We start from the raw sequence: 20152 nt of genomic DNA on the forward strand, positions 1-20152 counted from the left end.
CTGGGCTTTGAGGGAAGAAGCAAGACAAGAGAAAGGACCCATCTGTTCTTCTGGTGCCAGATGAAAAGAGACAGAGAAGGAGAACAGAGGAGAGGAAACGGAGGAAGGTAAGAAAACACTGAGTTAAGTACTGGACCTGTTTACTGCTGACTGCAGGAGAGTCTAAGTTCATCTGATGAGTGTGTGTGTGTGTGTTGTACTGAAAGGTGTGAGTTTTTAAATCTTCTGACTGTTCAGTTAAATCTGTGCAACTTTTATTCTTCATGACATGAAGATGATTCATCTCAACTGACAAGGTTTAAAGTTTGTTGAGAAAATCTGAGTCATTTTATAAATAACTGTCTTTCCCTCGTATTTCCCTCAGGATTGGCAAAGACCAAAACTACGGTGGTCCTGAGAGCGCAACACACTGCAACACAAACACATTCAGAAAACTACTTGACAACACATGAGCTGCAAATCCTCACAACACAACGGAAGTGTTTCCAGAGGACACTAAAAAGCGATTACCTGCTGGGACGCAGTTGTTGTTCAGTGGTTTGTGACATTTGAAATAGAAATCATTGAACCATAAGTGCACATGGACATATTATGATACATGTTGTAAAACATCCATTCAAGTGTGTTGCAGCAGGTTGAGCACTTTTTTTAAGTTATTTATTCAGATAGCGACAGGAAAGTCAGGGAGAGAGGGAGGATGACCTGCAGCAAAGAGCCAGGGGTCGGACTCAAACCCAAGCCTTCATGGCACATGCTCCACCAAGTGAGTCACAGGGATGCCCCTCCCCCCATCACTTTTTTGTTGTCTGCTGAAGACACTTCAGTTGTGTTGTGAGGATTTGCAGCTAACGTGTCGTTGAGTTGTTTTCCGAATGTGTTTGTGTTTTGTCTGTTTGCATGTGTTTTCTTAAGTTGCAGTGTGTGACCTCTCAGGGCCACTGTACCTAACAGAACCTGATTGTACCAAATCTTTTTGAAGGAGCAATGACCAATGGGGAAACTCAAACTCAGTCATGTGGCATTCAGCTGACCAATGGTGGGAATAAGATCAGTTAGTCAGTCAGTCAGTCAGCGACCTTCACCATCATAGGGCTGGCCCCACTGCCACAGTTCAGCCAAAAAGCTAATTTAAAATGTACAGGAGCTGAGAGGGTTTGTTTTGTAACACTTATCTTAGCCACAAGAGACTTCAGTGCCCCACTGTCCCTGTCTAAATAAGAGCATTCATGTTTTTTCAGCTGATTTTTAATTTAAACAGAAAGTACATATGAATTGTGTGACAGTAAGTCTTGTAACATCACTCAACATTTTGGCTAGAAATGTATTTTAATAGAAAGTCTTCCAATACCACAAAAGCTTGATAAAGTCAGGTGAGACAGTAGAAATAACTACAAAGCTCATGTAACGAGCAGGTCACTGCAGATGTTTGGGTTAAACAGGATGTTTGGAGTATGTTACACCTTTATTTCACAGGGGGTAACAGTCTGTGCCTTTTGGCTTTAATCTCATTACTTTAACACTGTGCTCAGCCTCCATTCAACCTCCCTCCCTTTCATCCTTTAGTGTCTGCCCCCCCGCTTTCACTGGAATGGTACACCCTCTAACTTAATTAAAAGAAGCATCCTCTCACTCACACAGACACACACAGTGTCCTGTACAGCAGTCAGCAGTCAGCAGTGCCCTCCCCTCTGTCTCTCATGGTAATTTCCTTCCATCTTCTGATTGCATGTCATAGATCATCTCCCCAGGGGGAATTCAGTCTGGATGTTTCCCGTCAGCTCTCACTGACAGCTTCAATACATTCATGCTCATGTGACACTGGATGTTGAGGTGTTTTGTTCTGATTCTGCAGAGAGAAAATGAGGAGCTGCTCAGTAAACGACAGGTTAAAAGCGTTCAGCAGAATTGTTATGCCACCCTTTCTTCTCTAAGGTGGGTGAAGACACTGAATATGAATGAAGGCAGGTGTTCATGGGTGAAAGTGATTCTCCTCTGCAGCAGGACCTAACAATGACAAGAGCAGCTGCCCAGTGTTTTAGTTTGCAGTAGAACAAGTATTCAGAGCCTGTTCTTGAGTAAAAGTACAGATACCACAGTCTAAAATACTCCAGTATAATACTCTGTAGGTTAGTTTAGGTTACTTTATTTGGTTTACAGTAAAAAGAGTCTCACACATACACACCACATACAGTTAATTAAACACTGCTTGTATGCAGTGTTTACTATGAGTGATGGCTGCTGGATCAAAGCTCTGTTTATACAGTTTTGTTCTGCACTTCGGGACATGAACCTTTGTCCAGGAGGAAGAAGATGAAGTTCAAAGGGAGTGAGTCGTCATTTAAAATTGAGCCAGCTCTCTGCTGTGACAGCTGTGACTCACCAATCAGCTACTAGACCAGTTAACAGTTTGACTGAGAGAATTTCCTGCTCTTTAAAACAGACTTCCTCACCATGATGCCAGAAAAAAAGATAAAAATTGATTCAACAAAGGCACATTGTAGAATAAGATCATCATGATGGAAAAAGGACAGTTTCCCCAGACACAACAAACACTGATGCCCCTTCTTACGCACAGCTGCATCCATAATTGTCCCAAAGTACAGTACAGCTCCTGCATTCAAAACTTTACTCAAACAAAAGTTTGCTGCTGCAGGGACCCAGTGAGTCACTAATGTTTTTAAGCTGTTTTGTTGCACCACAGGGATGAAGCATCAGCTCAGACTCTGGTGGATCCACATGCACTGAGGGACCGAAGATTTCACACTAAAACATGAGGTCAAGATGAAGATGTGGATTATTCTCCTCTACCTGAGTCATGGATGGATGCAAACAGCCTCCTCTGCTGCTGTAACCCCGACACTGTCCTCTGTACGAGTGACTCCCACTGAAGATGAGAGCACCCAACTAGTGGTAAAATAAACACATTAATCTTCAACCTTTATGTGGTCAAAGGCATACAGAGTTTGAAATGATCATTCATTGATAATCATAATCATTCTTTCTCCTATTGTGTCAATGGAGAACCTGAATTGTACGAACAATTCAATTACAGAACACTTGTTGCAGTTTGATGATAAATTTAAAAAAAATCAGTCTACAGTAAATTCTCCATAATGACAAAATAAAAACAGGATTTTTTGTAAATATATTAAAAAGTAAAAACTCAAACATCACACTGACAGAAGTTTCCAGACACGTTCCTATGACACTTAAAGTCTAGCTTGCTTCCTCCATCTATCTGATCATCTCTGAGATGTTTCTACACCTGGACTGGAGTCCACCTGTGGTCGATCAGCTGATTGGACACACACCTGTCTATATATGATGCAGATCAGAGCAGAAACCATGAGGAGGAAGGAGCTGCTGCAGAGCTCAGACACAGGATTGTGTCGAAGCTCAGGGAAGGTTCAAGAGCTCAGTGGTTTCCATCATTCTGACATGAAGAAGTCTGGAACAAAAGGACTCATCAAGACCTGGACATGGACTAACTGAGAGCTCCAAAGATCCCGTGGCACCAGGCTGCACCCTCAGCCTATAGTGTGTGGTCAAGATGTCCTCCAAGAGTTTGACTGAGGTGCTCTCAGGTTTTAGATAAAAGTAAACACTAATCAACTCAGCATCATGATGAGGTGGTTTGTATGGAAGCTCTTTTCTGCCAGTTAAAGAAAAATGAGGAAAAAGTCATGGTAAAAAAAAAAAAAAAAAATTGTCAAAATTCTGATGTAATAAATCAAAATTATGAGCTAAAAAACGTATAATATAATTTTTTTATTTTTATTTTTTTGGTTAGTTTGTTTCATGCATTGTAGAATTTTAGGGCAGGAACCTTTTGATCAGTTTAGACTTGTTTGTTTCCACCAGGTGTTCAAGGCTCAGTGAAACCAAGTGCAGGACTGAAATGAATGAACCCTGTTAAGACGATTATCTGCTCTTCTCACAGGACTGGTTGATGAAGTATGGCTACCTCCCACCCTCAGACCCCTCCACTGGGCAGATGCAGGCCTGGACAGCTGTCACCAATGCTGTCAGGTCCATGCAGAGGTTTGCAGGCCTCAGAGAGACTGGAGTCGTAGGTGAGGATGCAGAACAGAGCTGCATGCTTTACTTTAACCCAACACTCTGATCCTGTTGGGTCTTGTTCTGTATGTGACTCCTTCTGTGCTGTGGTGGGTCAGATGAGGAGACAATGGCGTTGATGAACAGCCCCCGCTGCTCCCTACCTGACCAGGAGGAACCATCCAAATCACTGGCCAACCCGGAGGGGAGGAACATGAGGAGGAGGAGGAGCGCTATCTCCATGTGGACACGCAGGAATATTAACTGGAGGTGGGACAGGACTACTGTCTCATAACCTACTCAGGATGCAGTCTGTTAAAGGTCTCTGCTGCTGTCTCTCTCTTTCAGGTTGCATTCATATCCTTCCTCTTCCCATCTGTCCCGGGAAACAGTTCGTTCGCTGGTCTTCTACGCCTTAAGAGTGTGGGCGGAGCCAACACCCCTGGAGTTCCATGAGGTTTGTTTATCTTGACTGATGCTGCATTAATGACAAAAAATGGTGGATGAGTTTCCTAAAGGCCAGAAACCCATGGTCTGTTGCCCCCAGGTGAGTGGTCCAGAGGCAGCTGACCTGCAGGTAGACTTCCTCCATGGTTACCACGGTGACAGCTATCCCTTTGACGGGGCGGGTGGTGCAGTTGGCCATGCTTTCTTCCCATCAGACCCTGCTCGGGCAGGAGGAGTTCATTTGGACGCTGAGGAGGAGTGGGCTTTCAGACAGCCAGGTAAACTTCTGATATTACTTCATTTTGCCTGTGTGAACTGGAAAACCTGGAGGACTTTAGATATCCAGTCTTGGAAAACACATGGAAAAGAGAGAAAGAGCACAGTGTCCTGAAAGACATTATGTGGTCCTGGAAAATAACTGAAACATTCACATTTTTTGATGAGATGGAACTGTCAGATCTCTGGCACAGGCGGCAGCTGAAGTTAAAGGTCTGTGTGGGTTGGAGAATATGAAACGTTCTGAGAACCCCACACAGCTGTGAGCCTTTGAATGCACTATGATCACGTCAGGTTGGTGAAGACAGAACTTCGTGGAAAAAAATCATCACTGAAGGTTGAGTGGACTGGTCCCTCAACTGTGACTCATAACAAACTTTATATGAAACAGGTTTATAACTTTATGTCCCTTCTGGGATTATTGTTTTCACAAGTAACGTTCCTCATCGTCTAAACAACAACATATAGATATTGTATAGATGTTGTGACGTCAGGGAACCATGTTAGGAGAACGTCTGATGACGTCAATGTGACTGACGACAGCTGACGTTGATGTTTTGTTGGTTTTTAGTTGTGTTGATAAGTCACCAAAATCCAACGTCTTCCAAACATCTTAGGCCAATGCCATCTTGGCACGTCATCAGCCACTGTTGAGTTTGACAACAACCTGATTTTCATTACAACTAAAATTTAACGTTTGTCTGACATTTAAGTGTTTGGAGTCAAACGTCTCTTTCATGTCTGGTGCTGTTTGGTTAGGAGGATATGTGTGTTTGTTTGCTAATGTGTCAGGATTGTAATTTGAACAGTGTTTCTGTTGTTGTCCTCTAACTACAGAGCCATGTTTCAGCAGAGACTTCCACAGAGAGGAACTTGTTAGTGTAGAGCATGACCCTCAGCTGTTGTACCCGCTGGACATCTGACACGATGGATCTAATGCACACTGATAATCAGTGTTCCTTAACAGTGTACAAAAAACTTTATGAACAAATGAGTGAAAAGCTGAGGTTGGTGTGTTGTGGGTTTTGGCCCTTTGGGGGCAGCAGACACAAGTAGTGAACACAGCACACAACCAAACCATTTGTGTATTGCTTGTTAATGACCAGTTGTTTATCTCCACGTGCATCAGTTACACAACATGATGATTCATGTATGGAGTGGTGTTTGTGTCCACCTGATGAAACTAAATTTACTTTTAGCTCAGTTTTTGCTTTTGAACTTGTTGATCTTTGTTGATGCAATTTTTACTTTAGACGCTGATAGTTTAGGTTTTTAAGGCCCAACAACTTGTAACTGTTATTTATACCAGAGAGTTTGAGCTGGTGGATTTACAGTGTAGGACTGGCTCATCACATGGTCCATCCACTAGTGCCACCATTGCTCCAAATTAATGACTTAGTACAAAGGAAAACTGATCACTGTTTTCTGATTTATGCACAATGTACTTAATGATGTCGTATGCCCGTTGCCATGACATTTGCCGTGTACATTGATGTGACTGCCACTGTTGTTTGTTTTAGCCCATCAGCTCCATCCTGTGGTGTGTAGAAAACTTTACCACCTCTAACTGCTTGTGGGATTTTCCCCTCTTTCAAAAGTAAAAGATAAGAAGAATCGTCATAACATCTGGATATCCCCACCATCTTTCATCTGGCTTCTCTCTTCCTCCCCACCCCCCACCCAGCCTCTGAGGGTACTGACCTGTTCACAGTACTGGTCCATGAGTTTGGCCATGCACTAGGCCTCGCTCACTCCTCATCCCGCCACTCAGTGATGAGGCCATACTACCAGGGTCCTGCTGGAGACCCCCTTCACTACCGCCTGGGAGCCCATGATCTGGAGCACATCACGCAGCTCTATGGTAAGACTCTATCTGAAAAGTCTGAATGTCCACCATTTAAAGAATTTAGGGTGTAAATGTCTGTTTTGCTCACATATCTGGAATATGTGATGTTTTATGATTATTAATTTATGCCTTGTACATCACAAGAACCAAACCATAGCACTGCAGCATCATCAGAGAGAATGACTTCATTATTGACGGTTATGAGGACAGCTGTGAACCTCTGGCCTGGCCTGACCTCTGGTGTGTTACTGAGGAAGTACAGACACACAAACTGTATGTTGTGAGTTGTATCTTCCTCATTAAGCTCAGATGCTCATGTGAAAGCCTCGTATTGTAAAGATTCAAAGGATCAGAAGCAGGAAATTCTGATACACTTGTGACTGCTCTGTTGTTCAGACAGAGACTTGCTGATGAATAAAGTCATGCATGCTTCCTCCCAACCCGCCAGCAGCTGAACAGCTGTGCACTGCAGACCTCTGTTCACCAAGCAGCTGTTTGTTATAACTTGAATATATCCTTGCACCTGGTGACATTTGGATGTAGGAATTTAAACTGCAACCATTTTCTATCACGTTTACAGGACCTGTGTCTGGACCGTAGAGCTACTCTGTTTCTGCTCTCAGATGCTCCTAGTTTTAGAATTTTGAGTGGGACAGTGTTTGCAGTCTGTACTTCTGTTGGTCTTGACTTTTGTCCAGGATGAAATATCTCAAACTATTGGATGGAGATAGATAGATAGATAGATAGATAGATAGATAGATAGATAGATAAATATGGGGACTAACAGTGTAGAGACCAAATAGTTAGTAAACCTGATTATAGATTATAGATGTGTAGCATATCATAATCTGACACCTCTCAATCATTGATCACTGACAGTTGAGGATATTTGGAGAAATCACAAAATATTAATTGCATTGAAAAGATAATGAAGTGTGTGCACAGCGTAAACAGAGTAAAGACAAACCACACACTCATTTAATTATATATGAGCTTTGTGACCCTTAATTGTATATGTTTATGATGATTCAGGTAGAAGGAACCAGCTGCAGGCGACTGATGCTGCTCGCCTCGTCCCAGAGCCTCAGCTGCGCCACAGAGCCCAGCACCACCACCACCGTCACAGATATGGGTATGGAGGCCTTTCAGCTTGGAGCCACTGTCAGTGGCAGACAGTGAGGGGAACAGACCAGTTTACAGCTACACTGACATGCTGTTTAATGTTATTCAGAGTCTGTCAGAGATACACCTCTGCTTTATGAACCCAAAAATAGAAGAAGTAACAGTTGGTACAGACTGTGGTTGTTCCTCCAGTTCGTACTGGACAGATCAGTTTCTCTGACATTAACATGAGGCTTCAGCATGTTACACAAATGAAGTGGATCTGTCCCAGAGTTACTGTTCCTCCCCAACACAGGAAAACTGGAACATTATAGAAGGAGACAAAGAGGAAACCTGTACTAAAACCTTAAGAAGATGTCCCCTTAACTTCAAGTAAATGTTTGAATCCAGTTTCACAGACTGTGGATTTTGTTCCCATCACTTACATTAAAGTTTCCTTCCAGACATGTTTAACTCTTCTATGATTCATTTTTAGTTTTATATGGTTTCATATAAAAACTGATCTGAAGCTCATCTACTCTGACTTCCTGATTGATACACCTGGATCAGACCTTGGTCCCGCCCACCACCTGCTGGCTCCAGGTGTCCAGGTGAAAGAGCAGAGAGTATGAAGATGGTTAGAGGAGGAAACTTCAGAGAGACTCAGCCTCATGTTTGACTCAGATGAGGAGTCTGTTGAGACAAGGATCAGAGACTAGAAGACGGATCAGAACGGTTAGCGTAGTTAGCATCTTTTATTTGTTGTTTGTTAGCTTGTAACTGGCAGTGTCTGATACAGTGTTAGTTGGTTGTGCTAATGCTAACACTGGCTCTCTGTACTGATAAGATTTCAGGCGTATTTAGCCCTGCCCCCCGTCCCCACAAGTTGACAAGATTGGTTCCTTAGGTTCTATGACATATGAATCCCTGGCTGTCTGAATCTGTTTTTATGAGACTGTCATTGGTTCACTGCAGTTCAAGGTGGAAACACTCAGCCATGGTGTTGACTGATTATTTCACTCATCATATGTCTTTATTATAGAAAAACATTGTGTGGATGTTAACAAGGTGAAACAACTGGTCTTCATCAGAAGCTCTGAAGTCTGTAGGTGTTAAAGTCTGTGTGTTTTCTCCCTCAGCTCCCTCATCAACCGCTGTAACACCAGTTTTGATGTTGTGTCAAGGATCCGAGGAGAAACGTTCTTCTTCAAAGGTCTGAATACACATCAAACGGACTCGTTAGGCTTCAGATGTATATATCTAGTTTGTATAGATAAGAGCTGTCTGGTTTTGGTTAGCAGGATCTTCCTGACTAAACTTTGCTCCTCCTCCATTCTGCTCCCTTCTTTTCTCGTTCCTCCAGGTCTGACCATGTGGCGAGTCAGCAGTGGGGGTTTGGTGTCAGGTCGTGGGTCTTCAGTCAGGAGGCTGTGGAGGGGGCTTCCCTCTGACTTGCCTCGTCTTCATGCCGTACTAGAGAGACCGTCAGATCATGCCATCATCTTCATCAATGGTATATTCTGATAAGCGTGTGAATATGACCTCACCTCATCATGGTTGAAGGTTTCTCGTGAAGAGTGTGAATGAATCAATAAATCATTCATTGAGTTGATCACTGTCCTCTCAGCAGCCCACAGCCTGACAGCAATAGTATGTCCCTGCAGTACTGGAGGTTGCAGTTTCAGGACCACCTTTCGAGGACCCTACTTTTTCGCACCACTGCCACCTGGTGAACCAAAGGCTGATTTTAGAATCGCAGGACCGTATTTCCAGGACCAATGAACCGCATAAATTGCCATAAAGGTTTATTCCATTCAAATACTACTTTCTGTTTTGTGGTTGCTATAAGAATTGCATATTGAGCAACTTGTGTAATTAGCATAATTAGGTTTATATCAGGTAAAATAAAGATGAGTCATATACAGTGCATCTGGAAAGTATTCACAGCGCTTCACTTTTTCCACATTTTGTTATGTTACAGCCTTATTCCAAAATTGATTAAATTCATTTTTTACCTCAAAATTCTACACACAACACCTCATAATGACAAAGTGAAACATGTTTGCTTGAAAATTTAGCAAATTTATTAAAAATAGAAGAATAAATATATAACATGTACATAAGTACAGCCTTTGCTCAATACTTTGTTGAAGCACCTTTGGCAGCAATTACAGCCTCAAGTCTTCTTGAGTATGATGCTACAAGCTTGACACACCTATTTTTGGGCAGTTTCTCCCATTCTTCTTTGCAGTACCTCTCAAGCTGCATCAGGTTGGATGGGGAGTGTCGGTGCACAGCGATTTTCAGATCCCTCCAGAGATGTTCAGTTGGGTTCAAGTCTGGGCTCTGGCTGGGCCACTCAAGGACATTCACAAAGTTGTCCTGAAGCCACTCCTTTGTTATCTTGGCTGTGTGCTTAGGGTCTTTGTCAAGATGACAAGTTGGAAGATGAACCTTCTCCCCAGTCTGAGGTCCAAAGCGCTCTGGAGTAGGTTATCATCAAGGATGTCTCTGTACATTGCTGCATTCATCTTTCCCTTGACCCTGACTAGTCTCTCAGTTCCTGCTGCCGAAAAACATCCCCACAGCATGATGCTGCCACCACCATGCTTCACTGTAGGGATAGTATTGGCCAGGTGATGAGCGGTGCCTGGTTTCCTCCGGACATGATGCTTGGCATTCAGGCCAAAGAGTTCAATCTTTGTTTCATCAGACCTGAGAATTTTGTTTCTCATGGTCTGAGAGTCCTTCAGGTGCCTTTTGGCAAACTCCAGGTGGGCTGTCATGTGCCTGTTACTGAGGAGTGGCTTCCATCTGGCCACTCTGCCATACAGGCCTGATTGGTGGAGTGCTGCAGAAATGGTTGTCCTTCTGGAAGGTTCTCCTCTCTCCACAGAGCAACGCTGGAGCACTGTCAGAGTGACCATCAGGTCTTGGTCACGTCCCTGACTAAGGCACTTCTGCCCCGATCGCTCAGATTGGCCGGACGGCAAGCTCTAGGACGAGTCCTGGTGGTTCCCAACTTCTTCCATTTACAGATGATGGACGCCACTGTGCTCATTGGGACCTTCAATGCTGCAGGAATTTTTCTGTACCCTTCCCCAGATCTGTGCCTCGATACAATCCTGTCTCGGAGATCTACATACAATTCCTTGGACTTCATGGCTTTGTTTGTGCTCTGACATGCACTGTCAACTATGGGACCTTATATAGACAGGTGTGTGCCTTTCCAAATCATGTCCAATCAACTGAATTTACCACAGGTGGACTCCAATCAAGTTGTAGAAACATCTGAAGGATGGTCAGTGGAAACAGGATGCACCTGAGCTCAATTTTAAGTGTCATGGCAAAGGCTGTGAATACTTATGTACATGTGATTTTTTTAAAAATATATTTTATATATCTTTTTTATATATTTCAAAATAAATAAAAATTTCAAGCAAACTTTTTTCACTTTGTCATTATGGAGTATTGTGTGTAGAATTTTGAGGTAAAAAATGAATTAAATCCATTTTGGAATAAGGCTGTAATAACAAAATGTAGAAAAAGTGAAGCGTTGTGAATACTTTCCGGATGCACTGTATGTATAAAAATAAGATTATTGACATCTGACATCTTTTCCTGACATGTCAATATCCAAACCCCAGATTGTAAAGTTGGTAGGTGAGATAAAGTAGGTGAGATTCATCTGTAGTATAGCATAGTATAGTATCTCTAGTAAGTATGGATTTATGCACTTGACAGACATGACAAGAGGTGATGGGATTATCGATTGTTGCCCTTCTTCACATTAAAATGTGGTCCTGTTGTCCTCAGCTGGCAGTGTCATAAAAAACTAGGGTCCTACAAATGTGGTCCTGACACTGCAGCCTCCAGTTCTGCAGACACACCCCACTCCCTGACCCACTGACCCAACAGATGGTTTCTTCTGCAGGTTCTCACTTCTGGCTGTTCAGGGAACTGTCCCTGCAGGAGGGATACCCTCAGCCCCTGTCTGCTCTCAGGATGGGGGTGAGCTTTGCTGGAGAAGATGATGATGATGATGAACAGGAGGAGGCAACAACAAGGTGGGGCCTGGTCTGGGACCCAGAGGAAGGTCCTGTGTGGGGAAACAAGGGAGAACCTGAGGAGAAACAAGAAGACACGTGGACTCAGCTGCTTAGAGAGGGAGTCAGTGGCATCACCACCAATGGCAACGGTGGGTGTGTTTGTGCTTTTAAAGGAAAAATGTCCTGAGAGAAATAGGGTGAGAATGGTGGGGGTAAAAGGATTAAAGCTTTAGTTCATTCAATTCAATTCAATTTTATTTATAGGAGACGTTATCTCAGGACCTTTTCATACAGAGCAGATCTAGACCATGTAAAACTAGACACAACATCCCCCATCAGCAGCACCTGGTGACAGTGGAGAGGAAAAACTGCCTTTAACAGGTAGAAACCTGGAAGAGAACCGAAAGTGGACTCATCTAATTCCTAGTTAATCAATATATAATATATAATCAATTAATAAATTTAAGCTTGACACCGTGTCTACTCAGAGGAGCAGCAGCTGCTCAGTCAGTGTAGTTATGTGTCTAAAATAGAGAAACATACTTCAGATCAAAGTTGGGGATAAAACAGCAGTGATTAGACAGACAGGTGAGTTCATTAAGACAGGGGCCAGATGAGTTCGTTAGTGTGTCTGTTCTGTCAGATGTGTAACATGCTCATTCCAATTCAATTCAATTCAGTTTTATTTGTATAGCGCCAAATCATAATATACATTATCTCAAGGCACTTTACAGGGTCAGGTCAAGACCTTACATTGTTACAGAGAAAAACCCAACAGTTCCCACAACGAGCAAGCGCTTGGCGACAGGGGGGAGGAAAAACTCCCTTTTAACAGGAAGAAACCTCCAACAGAACCAGGCTCAGGGTGGGCGGCCGTCTGCCTCGACTGGTTGGGTTTAGGAGGAGAAAAAAAGGGGGGATGGGGGGAGGAGAGAGGAGAAAAGAGAGAGAGAGAGAGAGAGACCAGGAACAGCTGTGTAGGTAATGGTGTTATCAATAATAATGACAGATAACAGTGGTTAATAGTAAAGATGAGTAGTGGTGGATCTGGATCCTGCTGCTCCAGAGGCAGAGATACCTGCAGAATGAGGACAGAGAGAGGGAGAGAGAGGAGAAGCACAAACAACGGGAGAGAAAAAATACAAAGTTAATGACATAAAGTACTCGAGAGAGAGAGAGAGAGAGAGAGAGAGAGAGAGAGAGAGAGAGAGAGACACACACACACACACACACACACACACACACACACACACACACACACACACACACACACACACAGAATGGGTCTGATTTTAGCAATATTGCGCAGGTGGAAGAAGGCTGTCCTAGAGACTTGCTTTATATGTGAAGTAAAGGACAAGTCCTGGTCAAAAATGACACCAAGGTTTCTGACTGTAGCACTGGAGGCCAAGGTGATGTCATCCAGAGTCAGTATATTATCACATAGTGTATCTCTGAGGTGTTTTGGGCCAATTACAATAACTTCAGTTTTGTCTGAATTTAAGAGTAAGAATTACTGGTCATCCAGGTTTTTATGTCTTTAAGACAGACCTGAAGCTTGGCTACCTGGTTAGTCTCACCTGGCTTCATGGATAAGTACAGCTGGGTGTCATCTGCGTAACAATGGAAATTTATCTGGTGCCTCCTAATAATGTTTCCTAGAGGAAGCATATATAGACTGAAGAGCATTGGTCCTAGCACCGAACCTTGTGGAACTCCATGACTGACTTTAGTGTTGATAGAAGAGTCATTATTAACATGAACAAACTGGAGTCTATCTGACAGATATGACTTAAACCAGCTTAGTGCGGTTCCTTTAATGCCGACCATATGTTCTAGTCTCTGTAATAGAATCTTATGATCGATGGTGTCAAATGCAGCACTAAGATCTAGTAGGACAAGTATAGAGACAAGTCCATTGTCTAAGGCTATGAGGAGATCATTGGTAACCTTAACCAGAGCTGTTTCTGTGCTATGATGGACTCTAAAACCTGACTGAAAATCTTCAAACAAACCATTCCTGTGCAAATAATCACATAACTGGTTTGCAACGACCTTCTCGAGGATTTTGGAAATAAAGGGGAGGTTGGATATAGATCTATAATTGGCTAAAACATCTGGATCAAGAGTAGGCTTTTTAAGTAGAGGTTTAATTACTGCAACTTTAAAAGCCTGCGGTACATAACCAGTTGATAAAGATAAGTTAATCAGACTTGATATAGAGGTGTCGATTAAAGGAAAAACTTCTTTGAACAGCCTTGTTGGAACGGGGTCAAGAAGACAAGTCGATGGTTTAGATGAAGAAACTGTTGAAGTGAGCTCAGAGAGATGTACAGGAGAGAAACAGTCAAAATATAAACCAGTGGACTCTGAGGCTGCTGAACTGGACAGTACATCTGAGTCAGCTGTGGGGAGGAGATGGTGAATTTTTTCTCTAACAGAGACAATTTTATTTGTAAAGAAGCTCATAAAGTCATTGCAACTGAGGGCTAAAGGTATAGATGGGTCAACAGAGCTGTGGCTGTCTGTCAGCCTGGCTACAGTGCTGAACAGAAACCTGGGATTATTCTTGTTTTCTTCTATTAATGATGAATAATAGGATGTTCTGGCTTTACGGAGGCTTTTTTTATACGCCAACAGGCTGTCTTTCCAAGCCTTTAGAGATTCTTCCAGGTTAGAAGAACGCCACCTTCTTTCTAGCTTCCTTGAATTTTGCTTTAAAGCTTGTGTTTCTGAGTTGTACCATGGAGCTAGCCTTCTCTGACTCACTACCTTCTTCCTCAGAGGGGCCACAGTATCTAGAGTTGCACGCAGTGAGGCTACAGTACTGTCAACAAGATTAGACATTGTGGGAATGTTGGGTTCTCTAATAAGTAACAAAAGTGTTTTAATTACTTCATCAAAGTAAAGTACCTTATTACATTTGAGGAGTTTTCAGGACCATTAGTTCAGTCAGTTCTTGTCCTGTAGAAATGTAGACTCATATATAATGAAAACACACAGCTGAATGAAGTTAGTGACGTCATTAGACCTCACACCTGTCACCTTTCTGACCCACTTTGTAATCACCACATTTTGATTAGTAGCTGTAATTTAATTATAGATCTTTTTTCTCATTAACTGACAGATTACAGTTAATTGTATTTGGTCATTTAACAGCAGCCACTGGTTGGTACGCAGACAACAGCCGCATTTATATTCTAATGAGATAAGTTTATTTGCTTATTGAAGACAGAAATGACCGTGTTTGAGTAAAACGTATGTGTTCTTTGTAAAAGCACATATATCAGATCATGTGACTGGTCCGACTCTTTCCTGCATGTCACTCCCCTCTCTCTACCCCCTTTCCTGTCAGTCTCCACTGACATATAATAAAGGCATAAAAAGCCCCCCAAAAAAAACAATTTCCTCCTCCTCTCCAGGCTCCATCTGTCTCTTCAAAGGAGACGTCTACTGGAAGTTCATGTTTCCAGGCTCCTCTCCACAGGACGGATACCCACGATCCTCAGCCGTGGACTGGCTAGACTGCCCTGACCCCACCTCATCCTCACCTGTTGTGGATGACCTGTCCATGACTCTATCTCCTCCTGCAGGAAGACAGGAGCTCAGGGAGAGGTGGAGGGAGGTTAGAGTGAAGGAGGAAGCAGGAGGACAGAAGAGGGATGCATATGCACAGAGAGGCAGACAGGACACAGGTTCACACATCAGTACGCAATGCACTTGTCAAAATGGAGCACGGGGTGAGAGGACGACATCTTTTACTGCTGCCTTTCTGCTGGGCACATGGATGGTTTTGGCTGTTTAAAGCCACACAAGACAATAAAAGTCAGCTGCTTCTCAGGGGGGGGGGGGCTGTAAGAGAGAAGAGCATCCCGTTCACACATTGTCACCATGTGTGAATGACTTCTGTCCCATTTTGTGTTGTGTATTTTTTTAGGGGACTCTGACTCCATTGTTTTTTAGTGTTTCCCACATATTGAGAATTTACGTCAACATTTGTTTTTTTTTTTTGCTAATGTCTAACCATCAAATGTCCGTCTGTAACAAAGCAGTAAAATCAGGTCTCGAAACATTTTATTTTAGTAGTAATATTAATTTAATGTTAGAAAGAAAAGAGAGCTCAGGTGGGTTCAGATTTAACTAAAAGCTAATTATTTCTGTTTTGGGTTGTTCCCTGTATTTCTGTCTTTTATCTCATTTGACAGATACTGTTCAAAGACGTGGTTGAGGAGAATGTATGGACTTAAATAAAAACTTCAGTATCAGAAATTTATCAGTACCTTCATGTTAACCACTGCACCACCGTGCCAGCACAGGGGCACTGTCACCTCATAGCAAGAGGGGAAATGATGAAGACAATGTAGGAACAACAAAAATTCAGCAAAGACCAAACTGAAACATAAAATCATGAGATCAAACAGAAATAAAGGTCAGCAAAGCCAAATAAAATAAAATGACAAACAGAACTTTAAGGTCCAACAACCAAGCAGAAATGAAGCTCGACCGGCAGAACAGAAAATACTGTGCTATATGAGATCATACTGACCATGATTCAGCATGGAGAACATCAAGGCCTGTGTAGGGCCAAACTGAAATTAAAGGTTGAATACCAAATGAAATAAAGACAACAGAGACCAACTTAAATAGAATGAAAATAAAATGAGGCAGACAGCCAACACAAATTAAAGTCAGCAATGACAGAAATAGACAACACATCCAACACAAAAAGATGATGTTACAATAAAAGCAGGTCTATAAAAACAAGTTTTGAGAAGTGATTTAAAAGAGGTTACTGATTCAGCTGCCTTATATCCTCAGGCAGGCAAAAGCATGGTCACCTTTGCATTTAAGCCTCAACTTTGGAACAGACATAACATATACATATATAAAATATACCATTTTCAGATGCTTGTAATACATGGTGTGTCTGAAGAAACAACCTTTAAAACATAGTTAGTTTATGAGTTTTTCTGATGGAAATAAATCACACAGAATCAGGAAAATTTCATAATTCAGAATGAGTTATTATTTGACTGGATGTGATTTTCATGGGGAATGCCTCTAATGCCCGTTTGGGTTTCAGTGTGGTCTGTTAGGATGTTGTGATCAGTGGCTGCACTTCAGCATTAGCTGATGACAGTAGATCATTAATGACCTGAAGAAGAACAGTTTCTGTGCTGTGCCATCATTTATTCTTAAAACTTGAAATCTGTCAGTGGGGTCGAGTGTGGACTTTTTCAGTGGAGGCTGAATAAAAGCTGTTGAAAAGCTCATAATTTTGTTTCCAGCTGTAAACAATGGTGGAGAATCCTAATGAATACTGAACACTGGGGGTCACAGAGTCCTGCTTGGTGTGCATCAGGATTCACACTGCTCACTGCTCACTGCTCTGTACTCAAGTCAGCTGTTCCAAAAATCAGCAGCAGAAAGAAGGAGGCAAATGGTTTACTGAACCTGAAAGTGTTCAAACATTATTCCCTGTCATAAAAGAAGCTGAGTGTCGTTGGTCAGTATTGTGTCTCGGTGTGACTTCCCTCACTGGGACTCCCCCAGCTGGATTACTGAAGCACTGAAAAGGGGAATCCTCAGATTCCACATCATCAACGTGATTTACTGCAAACACAGCAGAGAGGTCGCTGTGGTTGCCCCATTACGCTCATAGCACGAACAGTGGTGAGATAAGCTGCATTCCTTCACACTCATCACAGCTGCAGCGCTGTCAGATAACAGTAAGGAAAAACGTGAATCAGTCTGAACGTGGGACACATTGTTCCTCACAGCTGTGCCACTGAAATCAAAGCTCTGTATTTAAAACACAAGAACAATCCTCCCTGAGAGTGACTTTACTTCTTTACGCTCATAAAACACTCACAGAAAATAGACAGAACAATGAAAACAAGCTCAACCTCATACAGAGAACATCTGACTGAACTGTGGAAGTTCAGAGGAACACTTTCACAAACAGTCAGTCAGGTGGAAAACCATGAGCTGCGGCGCTCAGACCTGTTTGTCACAGCACAGAGATAAGAGCAGCCAACTGCCTCTCCTCCCTATCTCAGCCATCATATTGTTGCAGGCCACATGCATCCCTTTAAATTAGTCAGCCTTTCAGAGATGAGAAATTTGTCACTTTTCAGATTGACTGACAGTTGTTTGAAGCTGAGGTTTGAATAGGTTATGGGATTCCAGCACTTGCTCAACACATGGACCAAGTCACACCTCAACCAGATAAAATGATCCCTGTAGTTATCATGAAACCAAGGAGACACTAATGATCCCTCAGAGGAAAAAATAAGAGCATCAACAGGCCCAATCACCGTCATTTCACCTCAGATAAATAAAATTATATTTATTTTAAAGGGTCGTTGTCCTGATTCCACACGACACTGTTCACTAGTAAATATACATTATAAAGTTTGCACTAAGGAGGCCAAGCTAAGAAATGTGCTTTACATTTTTCTGACAGCTGTCATTAAAGTTCCTCCAGACAGGTTTGAAATAATTTTAAATTTATAATAATTTTAAATCATCTGCCATGATTTTTGATTTACAGTTTTTTTCTTGGTGGTTTGTTGCAGTTCACACATCACAACCATCATTCTCACCTGTCTTAATGCAGTTTCTACCTAACACTAACTCACCTGTGAAACAACCAAAGCTTTGTTTCAACATGTGTTTAATCAAGTCAAGAATAAACCCTCTGCACAAAGAACTGCACAAAATATATGGTTAAAAATGTTTAGAAACAACAATGAAATGTGTAAATTCACACAATATAAGAGCTGGAACTGAGGGAAACTAAATGATGAACATGGAACTGTGCATCGGACAAGACACAAAGACAAATATGCAGTCAAACATAGCACAGTAAATTCACATATTATATATATATATATATAATATGTGAATTTGTGAATGTGTGTGTGTGTGTGTGTGTAGTATGTATGTTAGCTATTAATATCAGTTATTTGCAGCTGACATTGGTGCCAATCACAACACATCAGAGTAAAAGCCCCTAAATCCAATACATCCTTGAGCCTGTTGTCGTTCCACTCTGCTGCTAATGATTGAGAGATACATTTTAGTATTTTTTGTAAAACTGTTTTAAAGGCCTTTTTTAAGAATCTTTTTAATTATACTTGTAAATGTTTTCTTCTCCTGTTGATTAGGCATATATATGCAATACTCTCATGATGTGTGTGATGAAACTCTCTCTCTCACTCCATTGTGTCCAAACATATCTCACCATAAAGATGTTTTCTCATTGTGTTGATGTGTGTCTGATTTTACCTTTGTCAGTTAGAACAACACACCTCCCTGTCACCTTCATACTGACCTGCACTGCATCAGTAAATGAGGTACAGAAAACTGCTCTTCAGCTGAAAACAAATGTGATCATGTGACCTCACCCTGTGTAAAATGCCCCAGAATCCAGAGATGCTCAGATATATCAAACTATGAGCCATAGATGATGAAATCTGGACTGAACATGCTTCGGTCACAGCAGTGTAAGATCTCATATCAAATAATCTCCAGATATGACCCATATTCTTGCAAGAACCCAAAGAGGATATCTCCAGATTCTTGGGGTTTTGGCACAGTGTCAGGGCAGAAACACCTGTTCTCAGTCTTGTATCACAGGTGTAGGTCATGACACTGCAGTGATCACACACAAGCAGATGTGGAGTGGAGCGTTGATCATGGAGCAGGAAGCAGGTGTCTTACAGGTACATGAACCAGGCTTTGTGAGAAGACTTGGGGTCTGAATGCATGATACAGCATGAGGTAGAGGCAGACACGTGCACAGGTAGACCTCGGGTGGTGCTCAAGCACCTGGCCTTTTGGCCTCTGACTGAGTAAGTACCGTTTTTACAAGACATTTCTGCTTCTATTTCTTTTCCTAATTTTATATTTTATTTTTTAAAGTTTGCCCATGGCATCAGTTCTCAATGGAAGTGTGCTGTAATGACAACTGCATTTTAGCTCTAATTCTGTGAGATACAGGAGCCCCTGCCCCTCCCTCTTCAGTTTCTTCATCACAGCCTCCACAGTTAATGAACACAGACTGAGAGCTCTGCAGAGCAGCAGACACTCCTCACTGACCTGCCTTCACTGGTGACAACCAGCTAAGAACAGCGACACTATTAAAACATCTCAATACAAGCAGCCTGAAGTGATTGTCACCTGGGCATAAAAGCCCTGAGCAGCAGGTCTGCATGTCAGTTCCCTACTCTCCCTCTGCATTCCCTGTCTCACTGCTGCTGTCAAATTAAAATGCTCCAAAAATAACCTCAAAAGAAGAGTACTCTGGATTACTCTTAGACAGAAACTATTCAGTCCTAAAGGTCAGCCTGAGACCAGGACTCAGTTTCTCCTC

General features: G+C 42.3%; 1 protein-coding gene across 2 annotated transcripts; it reads left to right on the top strand.

The window, feature by feature from the left end:
* Positions 1-57: 57 nt before the first annotated feature.
* On the top strand, positions 58-16044 carry mmp17b (matrix metallopeptidase 17b). 2 transcript variants are annotated; one of them, XM_071458218.1, is made up of 12 exons: positions 58-107; positions 2702-2910; positions 3941-4073; positions 4176-4326; positions 4405-4513; positions 4604-4781; positions 6464-6640; positions 7658-7757; positions 8866-8939; positions 9090-9239; positions 11661-11924; positions 15198-16044. In XM_071458218.1, the coding sequence occupies exons 2-12, from the start codon at positions 2782-2784 to the stop codon at positions 15578-15580; spliced, it is 1848 nt and encodes a 615-aa protein (XP_071314319.1). In that variant the 5' UTR covers positions 58-107; positions 2702-2781; the 3' UTR covers positions 15581-16044. The 2 variants fall into 2 exon arrangements, with proteins under 2 accessions (XP_071314319.1, XP_071314320.1); XM_071458219.1 differs by lacking the exons at positions 58-107; positions 2702-2910 and adding an exon at positions 3423-3574 and having other exon boundaries at positions 15198-15728.
* The last annotated feature ends 4108 nt before the right edge of the window (positions 16045-20152 follow it).

Source organism: Trachinotus anak, unplaced genomic scaffold (genome assembly GCF_046630095.1).
Source record: "Trachinotus anak isolate AG129_WGS33_773 ecotype Australia unplaced genomic scaffold, CSIRO_AGI_Tana_v1 ptg000021l, whole genome shotgun sequence".
Lineage (NCBI taxonomy): Eukaryota > Metazoa > Chordata > Actinopteri > Carangiformes > Carangidae > Trachinotus > Trachinotus anak.

Coding starts and splice junctions, on each gene's coding strand:
- mmp17b (XM_071458218.1), top strand. CDS start 2,782: ATGAAGATGTGGATTATTCTCCTCTACCTGAGTCATGGATGGATGCAA. Junction 4,782..6,463: donor GTGGGCTTTCAGACAGCCAG/GTAAACTTCTGA, acceptor CCCCCCACCCAG/CCTCTGAGGGTACTGACCTG. Junction 11,925..15,197: donor CATCACCACCAATGGCAACG/GTGGGTGTGTTT, acceptor CCTCCTCTCCAG/GCTCCATCTGTCTCTTCAAA.